At 38.3% G+C, this 20,824-nt stretch overlaps 1 protein-coding gene across 1 annotated transcript in view; it reads left to right on the plus strand.

Annotated features, from left to right (window-relative positions):
• Positions 1–20,824, plus strand: part of LOC133223944 (multiple C2 and transmembrane domain-containing protein 1-like) — a gene marked incomplete at its 3' end in the record, with an annotated part of 132,934 nt that overhangs the window by 89,292 nt on the left and 22,818 nt on the right. The window contains exons 3-6 of the mRNA XM_061375097.1: positions 8,662–8,804; positions 12,117–12,196; positions 12,738–12,846; positions 19,271–19,309. Of these exons, the coding sequence (XP_061231081.1) occupies positions 8,662–8,804; positions 12,117–12,196; positions 12,738–12,846; positions 19,271–19,309 (371 nt within the window). The remainder of the gene's footprint in view (positions 1–8,661; positions 8,805–12,116; positions 12,197–12,737; positions 12,847–19,270; positions 19,310–20,824) is intronic.

The following is a 20,824-nucleotide window of genomic DNA, read 5'->3' on the forward strand; positions in this document are numbered from 1 at the left end:
AACACTGCCAGGGATGGGGCAGCCACAGCTTGTGTGGGTAACCTGTGCCAGGGCCTCACCACCCTCACAGGGAAGAACTTCTTCCTAAGATGTCATCTGAATCTCCCCTCTGTCAGCTTAAAGCCATTTCCCCTTGTCCTGTCCCTACAGGCCCTGCAGTGTTTAGGTAATCAAACAGGGCAAAATGATGGGCAGTCTAGTTATTTTTTATAGTTATGAAAATCAGTTTGAGTGGGAATATTAACTTATCTTCCTATCAGGAATAAGAAATGAGCTGTTTTTCAGTCAGAATACTGTATCTTGACTTCTAATGGTGCTTCCCTTCTGTATTGATTTGTAGCTGGCTTACCATAGTCATATTCTTGGTAGCTCTCACTATAATAAGAAATTAGAGTCTTGCCAAAAGGAGCGGTTAATGGTTCTATTGTATATAGAATCGTAGAATCACAGAATGGTTTGGGTTGGAAAGGACCTTAAGATCACCTAGTTCCAACCCCCTGCCACGGTCAGGGACACCTCACACTAGACCATGTCACCAACATCTCTGTCCAACCTGGCCTTGAACAGTGCCAGGGATGGAGCATTTGTCACTTCTCTGAGCAACCTGTTCCAGTGCCTCACCACCCCCACAGGGAAGAACTTCTTCCTTGTATCTAACCTGAGCTTTCCCTGTTGAAGTTTAAATCCTTTAGTTACCCCTTGTCCTATCACTACAGTCCCTAATGAAGAGCTGCTCTCCAGCATCCTTGTAGGCCCCTTCAGATACTGGAGGGCTGCTATGAGGTCTCCACGCAGCTTCTCTTCTCCAGGCTGAACAGCCTCAATTTTCTCAGCCTGTCTTCATATGGGAGGTGCTCCAGTCCCCTGATCATCCTCATGGCCTCCTCTGGATTTGCTCCAACAGTTCCATGTCCTTCTTATGTTAAGGACACCAGAACTGCACGTAGTACTCCAAGTGGGGTCTCACAAGAGCAGAGGGGCAGGATCACCTCCCTCGACCTGCTGGTCACATTGGTGGGGATGCAGCTCAGCATATGGGGGGTTTCTGTGCTCCAAGCACACACTGAAGCTGGGTCATGTTCATTTTCTTATTGGCCAACACCCCCAAGTCCTCTGCAGGGCTGCTCTGAATCACTTCTCTGCCCTGAAATATTCCTTTTCTGATTGCTGTCTGTCATTGGTACTCTTATCTTAGAGAGTTTGATGAAGAAATGTTGCTGTGCAAGTTAAGCTATAAAGCTAAAAGAAATAGCAAAATGATCGAAAATGAACCTTCTGGCTAAGAGCAGTACAAGCCTGTCATTAGGAGTGGTGTGTCACCCTCGGTGAAGTCTGGTGACTGCAAAAATTCAGAGCTGATTATCTTCTGTCTAAAAAAGATTTCAGCACTGACTGTGTTCAGAATTTGACTTCAACCCAGGAAAACCAAAACATTATATTTCTATATAATGGCCCTTACTGGACTGTACAGGAGGTCAGATTTATGCAAAGGACATGCTGTGTTTTTCCTGAAGTGATACAAAGCTTCTGGTATGCTTATTTTTTTATTTATTTGTTGCCATGTCCCAAACAGGAAATTGAATCATGGGCACAGTTTAGCCCCCAGTGATCTTGATCTAAACATGCAGACATGTGCAAAAGACAGATACTGGCTGTTGAGGAAGTGTGAGGAGCTTCATTTCATCTGCAGAAGAGTCCCACTTTTCATAGGAGTAGCACAGTGTGAAGGCTTTGGTGTGAGTTAAATGGCATGAAGTTGAGAAGCAAGGAAGAAGTGGGTTTAAATGAGAGCAATCCTTTGTAGATGAGAAGAAATTCCTGTTGGAGGTCAAAATTTTCCTACTAGTCCAGTAGGAATGGCAGGAGATACTTCCAGGGTGCAAGGTGGAGTTTCCCATTGTGTTATTATTCCAGTCCCTTAGGGCTTTTCAAAGTGGGAATCACAATAATTGCTTGCTGATTAACCCATATACTTCATCCAAAGCACACGTGGCTTGGCTTTGTAATTTGCTCAAGTTCTTTCTTGTAAATTTCATCTAGAGGTATCATTTGGAAGTTTTTTCTCCCGAATTATAAAACTGTAGTTGTGCTTCCATTTTTATCAGTTCCAAAAAGTATAAAAATAATAACAATTTTTTTGAAGACTCTAGAAATAACATTACGGATGAGGATTTTTTTTTTTCTGTACCTTTTAATCTTTGGGGTTTTATTTTTACCATCACTTAGAGGTGGCTATTTCTGGTGTAAGAACAATAAAGAAAACAAACATGTTTCTTCTTTTTCTCTTCTGTGATAAATGCACCATCGTATTGGTTATTCAGTGCATACATTTATGTAATAATGAATCTGAAATGATTTGCCTTTCTTTTAGTTTAATTTGTGTGATACTTTAAGCATCATACGAATAGGTTTATCATTCACTTTAATTTCACAAGACAATGTATTGCATAGGTACATGGTTTTTTCCTTTGCTAGACGTGGAAGAAATTGCTAACATTGCACATTACAGAATGTGCTTGTTTATCACTGTTGTTTGTGGGGATTAAGCTTTCATTCCTTTTTAGTAGCTTTTGTTCTCAAAGAAGTTACAAATATTCATAAAAGGGGAAAAAGCAAGTGTGTAAACTGGATACATCTCTGTACTGTTGTACGAATGTAGGTGATCACTGGGTCTTCCCAAGTTGTAAGCATCTTCCCCTAGCTATGAAGTGATGAAGATAAAGCAAGAGGACCCTGCCAGCATTATAATAAGGTAGAAAAAGAAAGTTTAGTAGGCTGTCAAGTCACCTGTAGAGCCTCCCACTGCTATTGGCAAATGCAGATACCTGTGTCAACAGTTGAGTGATGTTGCTAAGCATTGTTTATGCCAAGAGTAAAAACCTGTTGGTGTTATAGATGGACACCAATTTCACTCTTAAGAGAGAAGTAGCAATTTATTTGTTTATGTAAAATAACAATTTGATAGAGTTTGATAGTAAATGTGACAATGGTTTAACAAGGTTCAGTGGTGAGGTACACTTCGGTATTTACTGCATTGACAGTCAGAGGCCCTCCTGTTGAGTTACAAGGTTCAGAAAGTACCCGCTTGTGTTCTAAACATCTTCTCAGAGTGGAGTCTAGGTACAGCTAGATCCACACTTAGTGCCAGACTTGGTCCATGGTTTATGTCTAAAGGATTTTATGTGCACAGTCAGTCCTTTCAATCACTTAGCTAAGACTTTAGAGTTCAGCATGGTGTTAATCACTTACTAGGGTCTCTTGCAGAAAGGAATCTCAACCTCAAGGAATAGCATTGAGAGGTGTCACTACTCAAGGGGAGACCCTGAACTGCAGCCTGCTGTCATGCAGGAGAGCTCCATGGGCTCTGGGCTGTCTACCAGCTGTGGAGTGAGATAGTTGACTCATAGTCGTGTTTGCATACCGACTACAGAAACTTGTCTTGAGTTGAACCTTGACCAGCGCTATGCTTGGGGTGTGCATGTTGGTCAGATTAGGTGTTGTTATATGTCTCCCCTGAATCTACATTGAGCTGTATACAGCTGTTGTGACCAGACACATCCATTACCACCACCATTGATGACTATCACTTGAGCAGAGTTATGGGAAATAAAGGCCAGGTTGGCAGGGGGAGCACACCACCACAGTTGGCCAGTGGTCTCTGCTACTCCAGTATCCAAGATCCATGTGAAGTCATTTATTGTTAATGCAGGTAAATTGACAGAGCATTGGTAGCAGCAGCTTGGCTTGGGACTTCCAGACCATCATCCTGGAGAAACCTGGTTTGTAAATTCAAATCAGAAGGCATCAAATACCTCTTACCTGATCACTAAAAGAGAATAGGAAGTCCAGCTTAAACAATTTCAGGAAGATTAGCATTTAAGTCATGAGCTTTTAGGGACAAAACAAACAATGTTTCCTTTTATTAAGGGATGCAATTCTCTTTCTATCAAAGTATATTAACTAGAATAATAAATTGAGCTACCAGGAAGACATTTCTGTATCATGCTTAAATCCTGTTTAAATGAACCTGACTTCACCCATGCCAAAAATTAAATATGTTTCCTTGAAATTAGGCCAGTCATTGCACATTTACATTTTGGTTATTCTGTCCTATGCCAGTATGTTTGGTTGGGTTTTTTTTTGTTTTTCCATTTCACAACCAAAATTAGTATTTGCTTAAATGAGTATTTAATAAACTAGGTAAAGATACTTACGATGGGCTACGTTGAACTACAGTATGGCAGCTGTCTTTTTTGTGGCAGGAATTAGTCTTCAAAAGAAAGATAAAAAGCTGTGATTGTTATAAACAATATTTCTTTAATGGGCACTGAATAATTAAAAGTTTGTATTCCCTGTTCAGTTTTGAGTAGAAAAACTCTGCAGCCTGTAACAGCTGTGTGCTCACTGTGTATTTGTAATGGGCATGTTCATTCTTAGGATATTAGCTTTCCAGAAAAGCTTTGTACAGTTTAAGCTAATTAGTGCATTGTTTTAAGTGAATTGGGTGGGTAATTCTTTGCTAGGTGGACAGAAGGACAGAAAGTACAATTATTTATGGAAAAGCCTTAGGCTTTAGTGGTGTAGTTGGGGTGTTTAGGGGGTTGCTGAAGACCAATGAGAAGATAGGCTTGGCAGCTCTTCAACAAAAGCATTACTATTTCTATTTGTTAAATTACTATAAAATAATTCATGCTAAGTAATTCCTTACTTTTCAGAATGAAAGACTATACAGAGCAGACACATTTTTCTATGTTCTTTATTATGAGATGTTGCATAATGCAGTTTCAAATGTAAAATACATAAAACACTAAGAACTGATAGGTGTTATACTGGGCATACTCTGCTAACACAACTGAGAACTTTCCTCCTAGTTAATTAGCGTCATATTCTAAAACTTGCCTTGAAAATTTCAGTGTGCAATTACTGTACACTTCTGGGCTTGGGCGGCGTCTTTAGGTATCTGTTAGGATGATTCATCCTAGGGAAACAGAGGCTGCCACCCTGTGCCAAGAAATCTTATTGCCTTTACACAAGTAATGATGGTGCTTGAGCAAGGGAGCAGCCTCTCACAGAGGTTGTTTTTGAGAGAAGCTAGCTGTTCAGCTTGTGATGATGCAAGGCCCTGCACCTGGGTTGAGGCAATCCCAAGCACAAACACAGGCTGGGTAGAGACTGGGTTGGGAGCAGCCCTGAGAAGGGCTGGGGGTGTTGGGTGACGAGACCCCATGACCCAGCTTCAGTGTGAGCTTGAGACCAGAACCCCCACAGGTGGTGGGCTGCATCCTCAGAGCGTGAGCAGCAGGTTGAGGGAGGGGATTCTCCCCCTCTACTGCACTCTGGGGAGAACCCCCCTGCAGTCCTGTGTCCAGCTCTAGGGCAGCAACACAAGATGAACATGGAGCTTTTGGGGCGAGTCCAGAGGAGGCCATGGAGATGCTGCGAGGGCTGGAGCAGCTCTGCTCTGGAGACAGGCTGAGAGAGCTGGGCTGGTTCAGCCTGGGGAAGAGAAGGCTCCTTAAGGGGGGACCTTAGAGCAGCTCCAGTGCCTAAAGGGGCTACAGGAAACCTGGAGATGGGCTTTGGACAAGGGCCTGTAGGGACAGGACAAGGGGGAATGGCTTGAACCTGACAGAGGGGAGACTGAGATGAGCTCTTAGGCAGAAGCTCTTCCCTGTGAGGGTGGTGAGGCCCTGGCACAGGGTGCCCAGAGAAGCTGTGGCTGCCCCATCCCTGGCAGTGTTCAAGGCCACGGTGGATGGGGCTTGGAGCAGCCTGGTCTAGTGGAAGGTGTCCTGCCTGTGGCAGGGGGTTGGAACTGAGTGATCATGCCTTTCTTTATACATATACTTCTAAAATTTCATGGGCTCTCTTCAAGGAATGTAAGAGGTCTGTGAAAGGAATGCAGCTTTTGACGCAGTGGGCCTAATGAATTCTCAGCTTTAAAATAGAGATGAAGTTAAGCTAGCTTGTTAGTCGTTCTCAACGTTTGTGGCACGGAGATAAAAACCCTGAGGTTTTGTAATGCGGTAAGTAGAACCAGCAGTTGAGCCACCTTACTACTAAATCTACACCAAAAAAAAAAGATATAGTAGTAAATTATTTGCTATCTGGATTCAGAAGTATTTACTGGGCATGTATTCACCGGGCATGTATTCACCACATTATTTTACATTGATTTCAAATTTCAGCAGTGTTTTTGAGATTTGTGAAGTCTGCACAATAAAAGATCATGCTTAAAGTGCATCAGCAGTACCATGAGGAGCCATGAGAAAAATCACTGCTTACAGGGAGTTACGACTTGTATTAGTGTCATTGGTTTGTTAGTGTCCATGTTCAAAGTATTCTTCGTATTTTATTGAATTAATTCAAATGTCTGGTCCTTGCCTTAATAAGCGGTACTGGAATACCCATGAAGCAAGTTAATTATGCCAGAATAAATATTTTTACGCAGTTGAAATTCTGCCTCAGTCGTTTCCAGAGTGGATGACTGTATAACCTTGTCACATGCGAGATCATTGCTTTACACCACTACAGTTTTTTGAAAGGGATTTTAAGTAAAGAGTACTGACATCTTGTGGCTGCATGAAATAGTGTAAGAAGCTCTGGTCAGAGGATGTTCTGTTTAGAAGAAGCGTGTTGTAATTTCAGCTAAAGCTAGCGACTGCATTTCCCACTGGCTGTAAGCACACGCCTCTACAATATGCTTGTCTTGTGAAAAACATTCAAAGTAAAAACAAAAATCAACACCCCCCATCCCCACCCCCCGAAAGTCTGTCTTATAATTCTGCTGCTGCTTTTGAAGATGGAGCTTTTCATGCAAGGATTATTGTTTATTTTAAGATATTCTTGGATTGGTTAGACTCAAATATTACTAAGGCTCAGAAACAGTGAAGAGAAAAACAGAAAATCGCAGCCAATATTTTTTGTTAAAATGCGTTTCACTTACCTAAGAATGGAATCATACCAACTGGCATTTTAGGAAGGGGATTAGGTTGAATTTTCTGTCCAGCTTTTTTCTTTTGTTTAAAGACAGTTACAATTTTGCAATCCAAATGTGCAGGAAAAGATGTACAGTCTTTCTTCAACTCACCATGGAAGTGGTGGTTTCATGAGGACTGTCTCAGGCACAACTACATGTTTTACAGTTCTACTTGGGGCCCATCTAGCTGCAAAATGTTTGCCATTTTCGGCTGGACCAGTTCCCAGATCCATTTGGTAGCCATTTCCTGAGCTGTTGGTGCCACCGCAGCGGGGGGTCAGCAGCAAACACCAAAGTTGCTCCTTCCAGCAGCAGCAATGACTCCGGCTTCAATACTTGTTAAGGGCAGCCTTGTGCTGTTCGCTGCTGGTCCCCATGGTGAGGCTGCTGGGCACAAGTGAAAGCAGCATTTGTCCTGTTCTGGCCACATCCTTCCTGCAGGTTCACCCTCTTTCCAAGCATCAGCTATAGTCAGTGCACTCGGAGTTGAAGTTGAATTGTGTGAAGCAGAATCGCAGCATGGTAATAGGAACATAGTAAACCTAAATGTGAAAACCTTGTGGCACGGGAAAGTGATTTTATTTTAAACTCAAACTGATTTTGGTAATTTGCTTTCACACTTCCACACCCACATACTCACAGTCACATTCACAAGCACAGATGTGTTCTCTGGGTTGTGAATGATAGGGAGGGCAAGGATGCTAGCTGACAGGTCCTTTTTACCTCTGCAGGGCTTCTGCTAGTCACTTGACTTGATGATTTTGGATGTGCTATTTTGTACCTTCTCGGAGCTGCCTGTGATCTGTCTCTCAGCCTTTTCACATCTCTGTATATGCTGTTGGATTTTTGCTCACTGTCCTTTGCCCACATGGGTGCCTTGAGAAGAGGGTACACATGAGCTCCTGTATGGCTGCTCTTCTCTATGCGCCCACCATGTGTCATCCGAAGAATTCTCCTTCCACCAGCTGTTCCCTCTGACATTTCCACGTCCATGTCCTCTCCATTCCCCATTCATGCCATATTTGACATTTCTCTTTCAATTCCTTTCAGGGTTGTTTTTCTGGCCCTAGTTGGTTGTTATTCAGTGGCATCAGGGGGCTTGGACCTTGTGCTGTCATGTGGGCAGGTGCTGCAGGAATCACATGAACTTTGTGAACTGACTTTATAGTTGATCTGCTCATTGTGAGTGTCGTGGGAAGTGTGTTTTCATGGAAAAGGGAAGCAGAGAAACAGTAAAGTCAATGATGAAGCTACACTAGTGCTGCCAGTGGAGCCTGTGCTTTTTCAAAGGCATAAGATAATTAGATTAATATTTTTCAGAAATAATTTTACCTTTATAATCTAGTTTTTGTGATTGCATAACAATAAAAGCCTAGTCCTGGTAAGGACTTAATTCTGTTAACTGAAAACTACACTGCAACAGGCAGTATTCTATGTATTAGTTTGAGTACGGATTGCAGACAACAAAGTGATGCAAACACCCGTTTGACATTAACACAGTGAATTACAGAGTAATGACACTGTGGAAAATAATAAATTGTGACAATAAAAAAATTCTTTCCTCAACTGCTGTTTTCGAACCGACTGTTGGCAGAAATTGCATTTACTTCTGTTTCAGTTTATTTCCATTCCCTTAATGTATTAAAGTGGTATCGTTAATAGTATATACATGTCTTTAACAGGAACCAGTGACCCATACGTCAAGTTCAAACTTGGAGGCAAAGAAGTATTTAGAAGTAAAACAGTACACAAGAACCTCAATCCTGTGTGGGACGAAAAAACATGCATTCTTATAGATAACCTAAGAGAACAGTTGTATATAAAGGTGAGACACTATCTTACTTATGTCTGTCAAATTATAACAGAAGAGTTATAGGTAGGATTTAGATCTTATAATTTTTGTGTGCTGAAAAATTTATTCTGCAATAGTGGGTTACTGAAGACTTTAGAAGTGAAAATTACTTAAATTACATCTGTAAATAACAATACCAAAATTTTTAAAAGTAAAAGGTAAATACAGGTATTTTTGGTTATTTCAGGCCATATTTTTTTTCTTTTATACTTTTTTAGTGGCATCTTAGGAGAAGGACAGAGAAAGCAAAATGTGTTTCGTGATGATGGCATCCCTTTTATTACTGAAATATCACTGCATCTTTCTGATATGAAGAATAATCTGTCCCATTAAAATAAATTTTTTGCTGAGATTAATTTGCCCAGTTGTCCTGTGTTTTCTTTCTTTTTATCTGTTTGTACTGAGCACAGTGGGTTTGCTTATGTTTCATAATGCTTAATGCTCTTTCTATTTTTACATTGTATCTCTTTTTAGTATATGACAAGGGAAGATGATTTTTTCATAATAGAGGCATCACTTAATCCAAAAGAACAGGTAGCTTGAGTTTAAATCAAAGAGAGGCCAGCAACGCCCTGAGTAATTAGCAGCAGTGCCACTAACTAATGCATGTTTGAATGGACACCAGAAGAGCTGGGATCATTGTTTTATAGACAGAGAAATGAAAGACATTTTTCTGTCCCCAATTATTTATGATCATCTATATCCAAAAGTTATTTTTAATTGCATAAAAGAGCAGATAAATAATAAGTTAGAAAATTATGTCAGGAAAGCTATAATCTTAGGCTTCTAATTAGGACATAGAATCATAGGATAGTTAGGGTTGGAAAGGACCTTAGGATCATCTAATTCCAAACCCACTGCAATGGGCAGGGGCACCACACACTAAATCATCTCACCCAAGGCTCTGTCTAACCTGGCCTGGAACACTGCCAGGGATGGAGCATTTATCACTTCTCTGGGCAACCTATTCCAGCGCCTCACCCCCCTCACAGGGAAGAATTTCTTTCTTTTATCTAACCTTTTTATCTAAACTTCCCCTGTTGAAGTTTAAATCCTTTAGTTACCCATTGTCCTATCACTACAGTCCCTAATGAAGAGTCCATCCCCAGCGTCCTTATATGCCCCCTTCAGATACTGGAAGGCTGCTATGAGGTCTCCTTGCAGCCTTCTCTTCTCCAGGCTGAACAGCCCCAACTTTCTCAGCCTGTCTTCATATGGGAGGTGCTCCAGTCCCCTGATCAGCCTCGTGCCCTTCTCTGGAATTGCTCCAACAGCTCCATGTCTTATGTTGAGGACATCAGAACTGCACATAGTACTCCAAGTGGTGTCTCATGAGAGCAGAGGGGCAGGATCACCTCCTTCGACCCTTTTGGTGCAGCTCAGGATACGGTTGGCTTTCTGGGCTCCAAGAGCACACTGAAGCTGGGTCATGTTCATTTTCTCACTGTCCAACACCCCGAAGTCCTTCTTCTCAGGCTGCTAGGAGTCTCTTTCCTGCCCAATCTGTAGCTGTGCCTGGGATTGACCTAACCCAGGTGTAGGACCTTGCACTTGGCTTCATTGAACTTCATGAAGTTGGCACTGGCCCACCTCTCAAGCGTTTCAAGGTCCTTCTGGATCTCATCCCTTCCCTCCAGTATAACTGAACTGCATATGTAGTTCAAAAACACTTAGAGAGACTATGGAAACTTAAGTCTTACCTATGTAATCTTTTTAATGTGTCTGTAATAATATAATACTATAGATCAGCATCATTCTTAATATCAAATACATGACAAAAATTTAACTGAAATATCAAATTACAGATTTTTTTTAGTAGATGAATGCCGCTTAAACAGCCTCTGAGTATTGATCTGTACTGTTTCATGTATTCTGCTCAGATAAAGTGCATTGTTACTAGAAATATGTAAAGTTAATTATAATTGTCAGTTGACATTTTCCTACCTGTATTAAGCCTAGTAATTCACAAAAATAAACACATACCCAGAACTATGAAAAAGAGAAGCAGATTTGAAGGACACTCAAAACACATCTGCCTATTTTGTTTTATGCCAAATACCAACCGTACAGTAGGGTCATGAGGGAACAGGTGTGTGTATTTCAATTCTTTTTCCTCCTAGGAGGAGTGTGCCAAGTGGCAAATGTCTATTCATGTTTCTGCTCTGAACACAGTGTGTGAAATACCTAATTTTTATAGCTTGTCCTGACAGCCTAGGCAGTGCTGTATAGTCTTTGGACCATGGGATTTGTTACTGTTGTCTTGCTCAGTCCATATTAAGGTATTTGTAGAAGATGAACAGCTTTAATGCATCCTGGAAAAGAGTTTCTGTAATGCAACCATCAAAATATGTATATCAAAATTGAAGACCTTGAACCTAGACATGTCACATCTTAAATATTCTCATTGCTGTTCACAAGTCTCACTCTTACTTAGAGATGAAAGTGTATTTTGGTCCTTACAAATTCTGTTGACAATGTTTTCCAAGAAAATTTAACTAACCTAGAAAGTCAGTTTTGATAACTGACATTTTCCCCTTTTTTGTTGTAATTTTGTGTCACTTTTCTTTGTTGTCATCCACCTTTTTTGCTTATTTCCCTCCAAAAGCTGTCCCCGGTTTATTTGTTACATGGGAAGGCACAGTGTATTTCAGATCATTGATACCGTTCCACGTACTGGCAACATAGTTCTCTCTGTCAGTACATTTGTCCATATGCTTTCTCTTTTAGGTAGCAAGGTTTTTTTCTTACAGAAATATATTAAGATTTCATCTTAGATTTTAATATTCCCAAAACCTAGAAACTTACATGACCTTCAAAATATACACTTTTATACCTAATACCAACGCAAGTGCAATAAGCCGCCACTTTTCACATTTTACTGCCCTTCTGCTTGTACTCTGCAAAACTGGTAAAGGTATCAATGTATAGCTTATCAGCAGTTCTGCTTGACTTCAGCTGTGCTCTTCGTCTTCCTTCTTTTAATGCCTAAGTTTATAAAAATGCTTCTTCTGTTTTTATAAAATTGGTGGTGTTCACATAAGCAGTCTGGTAGTAGTATAGCCTCATGTCTGTAGATGATGCATTTTGACTTCTATGTAAGCAGTTTCAAACTTGATTTTGTGGCCAGGAAGTTTCAGGTTACTTTCAGAGAGTCCTGTACTTTCCAGTATTTCCAGTTACTTTCAGAGAGTACTTTCCAGAGAGTTTAACAAGCAATGCAAAACAGTAATATATAAAAAAAGATTTCTAATACTGGAAAATGCTTTTATCTCCTGTGCATCTTAGGTCTTTGACTATGACTTTGGACTTCAAGATGACTTTATTGGTTCAGCGTTTTTGGATCTCACATCACTGGAATTAAACAGGTATGACACAAACAAGCCTATGGAGTCATTCTTCATGATTACATCCTAATATTATATTTATGGAATTGCAAATAGAACAGTGTGCTTGAAAATAATTATATAAACCTACATCATATAAAACCATCTGAGGAAAACCACTTATGCTTAGGGAATTACTGTAATATGAAAGTTAATATATTAATTGATCATGAAAAATAATTTTTAGTGTCTACAGAGACATTAACTTTATAACCACTTTAACCTCGTATTTATGTTCCATGAATTTACAGCATTACCACTTACTGCTGAACTTTTTTTTTCAGTCTGTTATTGTTACAGTTCAGATTTAATTACTGCAGTACCTATAAGTCCTTAACACAGGGTAATGGTTGTTGCTGTTTATGAGTGTTCAGAATGCAGTACTAGGAAGTAGAAATAGGGCAAATTTGTGACATTTTCAAGTGTTTCATATAAATGTTGATGCCCTTAATTCCCATGATTCAGAAATTTCATTAAGCGAAAGCTTGTAATGAAAAGAAATGCATATCTTTTTTTTTCCTAGGCAAACAGATGTTACCTTGAGTCTGAAGGATCCTCATTACCCTGACCATGATCTGGGAAGCATATTATTATCAGTTCTGTTGGCTCCTAGAGAAGAACAGCGGGAAGTGGTAATTTTAAATGTTTCAATATGTGTTACCTCTCTTGTTCTGTCACCACAGAAATTAAATCACGGGAATAAACCAGTTAAATACAATAGCAAACCAGTTAAATTCTGGGATTAACTTGAATTTTTCCAATTCTTAAAATAAATTGAAGAGTGTTTCTGGTGTAGTACCATATACTTTGTCTGATTTGAATCTTTACTGAGATAGAACTGCGGGATCCAGATTGAATGTAAATGTTCAGCAGTTTAAGTCAGTTGCAGGTGAATGGTGCTGATTAATATAGATAAATATCAGTAAACTATTAGTGAAGGATTTTGGACCTAGTGTTGCCACCTCTAGATAAGATCATTTGAATCCTATTCCACACTGTAAACAAAGAAACTTGAAGAAAGGTAGTATTTCTGCTTTTTGGCATCTAATGATAGAGTATTATTTGATGTTTTTCAATTTTATGAGCTGATTTCAATTATAAAATCATGTGGGTTTTTAGGTTTATTGTAATTTCTTCATCAATCTTAGTTTTTGATCTGCTTAGTTATAAGTGAAAATTGTTTCCAATTTTATAGATCCTGTTACTTCTGACAAATTCTGTCTCTAGTTTGATGTATTTTACTAGTTTTTTTCTCAGTTGACTTTTGACTTGACCAGTACTGGTACAACTATGGCAGAAATACAAGAGATGACTTCTGTCTCAGAGCTTGTAAAATAATGTGGATTCCTTTGGCTTCAGGGATGCCAAGAAAAAATGCTAACATGATGAAATTTTCCATGGATATGGTCCATTATATGGTTTTCATAAGAGGATATATGTTTCTATATGCTGCAGCATGACAAATCATTCTGTTGTATACCTGAGGAATATTGGCAGATTCCAATATGCTTCATTTTCCACTTTTCTCCTAGCTGTTATTAAATAACCTAGTAAGTCAATTATTGGAACTAGGTGTTTGGTATTTGGTGTGACAGAGATGTAGAGTTTTGAAAACTATGTTTTCATCTCTTCATGACATTCTATTGGAACTTAACAAAAAGAGTAGAATGTGGAAGCAATGGCAGTTTAATTAGACAGTGTGTTTTTCTTTCTTTTAGCAATACATTTGTCCAGACAATTCAGACTAACTGTCTAACACTAAAGTGTTTATCACCTAAATTGAAAATAGTATTTAATTTCAGGGGGGGTTGTTTGTGTATTTGGGTACCACCAGCATTTCTGAGTAAGCTGGTAATAGCCCTGTTTTCCAAGTGGCTTTGGCATTGTCCTGCCATAATCCTAAATCAACACAGCATGGAAATACTGTATTTTTATGTGGAAATCAAACATGTGAACAGCACATTAGTTTCCTTTTTCATCATACAGCTGTGATAGCTACCCTGATGCTCAGTGTTACCAGCTATTATATCAAAAGCACTCAAGAAAGTCACAGGTGAAAAAGTGAAATTAAACCACTATAGTGTAACATGTCTTTCACATGTGTATTTACTTGGTGAATTTGCCACAGAATGTCAGAAGTAATGGGAGCACTATAGACTTGCTGGGTAGCAACTTTTTTCATACCCAGCTGACTGGTTGTTATAGGAGTAAGAATTGGGTTTGTGCTGTTATGCTTCTTTTTTTTTTCCTCTAATGGTTGGATTCAGTAATTTAATGGGTGGACTTAATGATCTTAAAGGTCTTTTCCAACCTAAATGATTCTGTGATTCTATATAGTAAGCAAATACTCTTAGTTTACCCCAATTACCTAATTTTTCTTCCCATTCGAACTGTTATTATGGGACTTCATTCTGGAAATGCCCAAAATTCAGAGTAGGCTTCAGGTTCTTAATCTGAAGCTTTATATTTAGTATTAGAAACCAGAGTCTCTAAGGTATGGATTTCAGAGCGGTTCTGACAAAGATGAAATAAAATTAGAGAATTTGTGTCAGAGGGGAGATGACCTACAAAATCAATACTGAATTGCTGTATATAAGTGTGTTAGGAGTTTAATAATTCAAGGCACTGTTATCTTTTATTCAGTTGCTGCATGTACATATTATTTATTTATTAGATTTTATTTACTCTCTAAGGAGTAGGTATATTACAAAATGTGTCGCCCCAATTAAATTGTTATCCTTAGTAATTTTAAAAGGTCTTGTAATAATATGGACAATTTTTATTGAATTTCATGTGGCTGAGATCAATATTTTTCCAAATGTTATGTTAAAGGATTGAGGCTAGTTCTTGTCCACTCTGGAAATGTGCAGTGTACAAAGTACTGATTAAAGAAACTCCCGATCTGTGTAGCATGCTGTTTGCATAATTGCTGCTTCCCTTCTACTTGGATATCTCTATGCAGGTAATAATTCAAACAGTATAGTTGAAATATAGAGATAAAGCCGTGTAAGCACCTCTAAATATGCTTTAATGACTGCATAGAACATGCAGAAACACTGTGTCTTCACATTGTGCACTTTTTTTTTCTTAAATCATTGCAAATTTATTTAAATCTTGTTGCTTTGGTATCTCTGTGTAGCCTCCAATTTAAAAACACAATTTATTCTGAATAAGTTTCAGTTTGTTCAGGTGATAATTCTACATCTGCTTGCACATATTGTCACATGTAAATGGTGTAAAATAGTTACATCCTCAAGCTGAGGAAGCTGCTTAAATTTTAGGTACTTCAATTCCATATATATTTAAAATGAGAGAGTTTATTAAGACCATTGGGAAAATGGAAACAGGAGTAGCATTCTTGTGTAGCCATAGAAGCAGTGTTGTGTCTGACCCCGCATTTTGGGCAGCAAAGCATTTTGTTGGAATATCAAGATAATGCACGGGTGTATTACAGGAATCATGCATCCTGTCACACTGTGCAAGAAATACTGATACTGCTGGAGGATAAGATACTGCAGCTGGAAGTTTGAAGTTAAATAGTACAAAATATGGGGCCTTGTGTATTGCCATCTGTCTGTGATAGAAGTATTACTACAAATCATTTAAAACAAGCAGTCAGACAGAGGAATACTTAATTTGGTTTGGGTGAAACTATCTTTTGTCAAGCCATGAGGTGTGCGAAGAGATAAGAGAGAGATTAGGTATAAATAGGAGCATTCTCTTCCTCATCTTTTTGAAAGAAATTCTGAGGAAATGCAGATTTTCTGTGTGTTGCCTGATTACATGTTCTTTAGAATTTATAGCTAGGTCTGTTTTGCTAGGATCAAACCTGATTACATCTTTGGATTCAGATACCAAGTAGGAATATTAACATATACATATGTTCGTGTAAATGGACGTGAAACTGTATTATAGATTAAGAGAAGGGGGAGTTTGTCTTTGAGTCATGGAGAATTTACTTACTCTGGAGTGAAAAACAGTGATCAAGTAGTTTACTATTTGTGTTTTTCCAATAGAAAAATGTTAGACATGGTTTCAGGTGAAGGAGATTTAGTGTACTAGTTCCATAAAGAAGAACACACTATTTGATTTTTGTGGTATGTTTTATGGGAAGAAAATACAGAAGTAGCCTGCAGTTATCACTGAATATTAATTTAAGAGTATGGACAGGTGGCCAAACTTTCTAGCAAATATTCTATGCCATTATCTTTGCCTTTTGTGACCTAATGCTTGTTGTAAAGGCATAAAAATGTGAACTGTTAAAGTAATAATCTTGTAATATCTCATTCGAACTATATACATGAATTAAAGTCTTATTCCTTTGAATTTTGATGAATGAAGACAATCTGGCTTGTTCCTATTTTCAATCAGAACTTTTGAATCAAAATTGATGAATGTTTCTGCAATTATTCTTAAAAATAAGAATGTCTTCAGTATTAGCAAAAAGTAATCAATTTCCAGCCTAACATAATTAATTGCAGTAGCACTTGTTCCAGTAATTCATATGCATTTGCTCTGTGCTGTCAACTGTACTTGTCCTTTACATTAATTATTTAGCATTTTTAATTATTTTGCTCTGAGAGAAAAGATAGCTTAGATAACTAGTGGAAATTAAGTCATGAAATAAATAGGTATGGGGAAAGTATGTGTTTAGAAAAACATTAAAACCTGTGAGGTCTACGAAAAAATTTATTAATTTTTTAAAGAAATAATGTGTTTATGATGTACTTTCTGTATTTTTCATTAATTTCTCCTTTTGATGCCCAGTTTGACAAAAGTCAAAGCTAGCAATGACTTAATTTTTTTGCTTAGACTTGCTCCAATGAAGCTCACTTCACTTCTTTAATTCCAGCACTATCCATTAATACTTTCCTTTGGATGTGTGTAGTGCTGTGCATGCCTCTGTGCTGTTTGTAGCTATGTGCACGCCAGTCACACTGTGCATGTGAAGTCTGCAGGTGCTGTGTTTGGCGTTGTTGTCACAGGTGCCACAGTGCATGTCAGTTTATTTCTCTGGCAAAGCTCAGCATGCAGATTTCATCACTGCAGCATGACCATGTGCTCATCACTGTTGCATGTCTCCTGCATCTTCTCAGTTGTTTCCAACCTTGGTCTTGCAGGCAGCCCTTGGCTACAGGGAATGATAACAGCTGTTGCCTTAGGGCCGGCAGAGACTGGGGCCTACCATTCCACCACTGCCAACGGCCTGAGTACTGTAGAAAGCAGGAAAAAGGAAACACGAGTGCTACTTGGATGTTGCTATTCGATGAGAATAAAGTTCACAGCATTTTTTTTCCTTAAATAATTTATCCCAAGTGATGCTTAGTATTTTTTTGCTTCAGATAAAGATATTAAAGCATTAATATGCTGTCAGTTTGCTTGCTGTCTCAAATCTTACAGTGGTTCTTTTTTTTGTTGTTTTGTTTTGTTTTTTAATTTGCCAGAGGGATATTATCATCATATATATAAAAAAAAAAAAAAGGAATAGAAGGAGATCGACTGAGGGCATGGAATATTTTCAGATTAAACAGTTCTGTGTGGATTATCCATCCTAGTCTGCCGTATAATATGTACTTGTTTTACGGGATTCTAAGGATGGTTATGATGGCTTCAAGTTATCCTGCTGCAGCTGGTGATGACGGTGATTCACTCAACATACATTCCGTAGCTATGACTCAAACAGAACTTATTATATGCAGTTAATTCGTCTGTCAGGCAATGTTCTCCTCCTTGCTCACAGCCTGGTCCAAAGCCTAGTTGAGTTTCTGCTCTGACTTAGAGATGTGCAGGATTCACAGGATCCAAAACTCAGAGGTTTTCTTTTATTGCCTCCTGTGGTCTTCAAGCTGCTTAATTCTTACATAAATGGTTTTCTCCAGCCTTATAAAATATTTAGTATCTGTGGATATTTTTCAAAGCCACAGTGCTACAATTCTCGTTAACTTAGGGCAGAGTCTCCAGGCTTTAACTGTCTACAGCAACTTAAACTTTCTTCAGCAGCCCTTTGATTTTCTTTTCCCCCAGAACTGTGCCAGTTGGAAGAATTTCTGGATATTTCAAAACTAAGAAATACACTTATTTTCTCCCATTTTCAAATTTTACCCATGTAATACTCTCATTTCTTAGCAAAGTCTGCATTTCAGGATTTGTTTCCATTATCTGAAAAAGAAGGTGGCTTTGCAGTAATTAATAAAAATAACATTTGTTTTTCATGGCAAACTTTCAATAGAAATAAGTGATCTTTGGTGTGTCAACAACAGGCTGCTGAATATTATTTAATTGTATAAATTAATTTACTGGTGTTTTCACAGAACTGCTTTAACCAACAGTTATGTTCACGGATAAATTGTCCACCTCCATCTTGACTGGTATTTCTCTTTTTTTTTTAAGAATGTGTGTGTGTGGACACTTTGCCTCCTGGCATGTCAGAACATTGTATCTAGCAGTCCCAAGATTTCAGAGAGTATTTGGGTGATGGTATAGGGCTACTACATTTTGGGTGTTTTTGAGTCGAAGTATGAGGTTTTTTTCTGTCCCAGGTGAATAACTATCAAACCAAAGAGCTATTTTTACTGCTGTGAAACTAATTAGCAGTGGCAAACTTAAGGACTTTTAAATAGATACATGTTGTCCAAAGAGCCTTAGCCAGGATTTCTCTTAGGTGGCTACACCTATGAGCTAAAAAGTAGTGCTCAAAAATCTGGAGTACATTAATACTAAAAACCCTACCATTCAAGTATCAGTCAAAGTTGAAGTCACTGCCAGTAATGTCACATTCATTTTCTCATTTGCTAATCTAATTCTTTCTTCTTTTTTTTTTTTTAATTTAATTTAAACAATTTCACCTAATGTGTTGTCTCTGGAAACAGTGCCGACTCTGAACTTTGCTGCTAGTTGCCCAGATTTATTTCAGTCTTGTGTAGCTGTTGCTGGAGTGTACATGTGGCTGCTTCAGTTGTAGTTGTGGTTAAATGTGGATTGTCTCATAAGAGACAGTTGGCCTCCTTTTCTGTATTGCAGAGAAAAGGTAATTAAATTGCTCTATTTTGTTTTCAGACAATGCTAATGAGGAAGAGTTGGAAAAGATCAAGTAAGGTAACTTTTAGCATGTGGCTTTGTGTTTTTTAGAACAACTATGATGTTTTACCAAACATGCCATATAGGGTCTGAAACTTGTGGCACAGGGTTTATTCTCCTTCAGATTGTGTTTTAATGACATTGTTTTGTGTTTTAGCAAACCAAAATCGTGAAACAGTTGAGCTTTTACTGTAATCATTAAACCTCTCAACTTTTTTACAGCATTTTAGCCTATTTTGAAATCATCTAGTAACTTCATGTAAGTGGCAAATATGTCCTGCTCCTTTGTCTAAAACCTTTGATTTCTCTTGTATAATCAGTTTTCCCAAAGCTTACTTGTTGGTGCAGAGGAATTCATGCCAAAGGGTAACATCTATTTCCCTATTACTTTCTTTTCCTACTGATCAGAGTTTTTGTGCGTGGAAGTTTTCAGTGATGCTTCTCAAAGACTTATTTCCCTGACTGACAGATGACAGTCATAGCTGGGCTTTCCAAGAGTGGAAGGTTTAAAGAGTCCTTTTCAGCCTCCACTTTATACAGCTCGTTAGACGCCTCTTCAGGCAAGTTCAGTATCTGGCTTTTCTCCTGCTAGGAGTCACAGAAGTGATGAAAAAGGAGCAGCTTATGCTCCTTGTCACTAGGGAAAGGCCAGGAGTTTGACTCCCAGTGGAATACAATCCATTCTTACCTTTTTCCAGTATTTGTATCCGAAAAGATTAAGAAAATGTGTATAGTTATATTAATATATAATAATAATGCTGAGATGTTGCTTTCAAGTTTTAAGCCTTCTCGCATAATTAAAAACAAGAAAATAAATCAATTCTGACTTCTTACTTAGTAATTCTCTGCAGCACAGATTCTTAATCAATAGCAAAGGAAAGGGTATTCGAACGGAACCTATTAAAGTGTTGGCAGCATGCAACTGAGTTAGAAATGCGCATACTGTTCTTTTCTCCTTGTAATTATTGCAATGTTCAGTGCAATGCTGTCACAAATAATAGTGAAAAAAAAAGCTTAAATTTTTTTTTTACTGTTTTTAAGCCTAGAGCTGGTAACAGAGGAAAAAAGAGACTGTTTAAAAGCCCTATTTTTTTCTCATGTAAAAATTATGTTCCCTTTAAGTACTTCCTTCTCATTCTTCTCTTAGCTTCTAATGGTTGCCTTTACTGACAACATTTTTAAAATAGAAAAAACTCACTGCTTCTAGCACTTTTTAATGTGAAGTGCTGTTTAACTTTAAAATCAAAAGCATAAATCCAAAATTTGGGCTCAGTGAAGCTGCAGTTATAACTCACCACTGACAGAAGTATTTTCCAGCCCAAATCAAAATTCTTCTTTGAGTATAGCTTGAAATTAGGAAGGGGAAGAGCCTACATGCTTTTTTAAACAAACAAACCAACCAACTAAAACACAGCTTGTAATTTTGTTTAGAGTTATCAGGTGATTTTACCTACATTTGACATTGCTTGCATTAAGTTAAGCAAGAAGCTTTTCTTTGCATGCTCTCTCTCAAAGAACATTTGATTTTATATA

Source organism: Neopsephotus bourkii, unplaced genomic scaffold (genome assembly GCF_033783945.1).
Source record: "Neopsephotus bourkii isolate Nb327-2 ecotype Australia unplaced genomic scaffold, CSIRO-AGI_Nbou_v1 NB_183, whole genome shotgun sequence".
NCBI lineage: Eukaryota > Metazoa > Chordata > Aves > Psittaciformes > Psittacidae > Neopsephotus > Neopsephotus bourkii.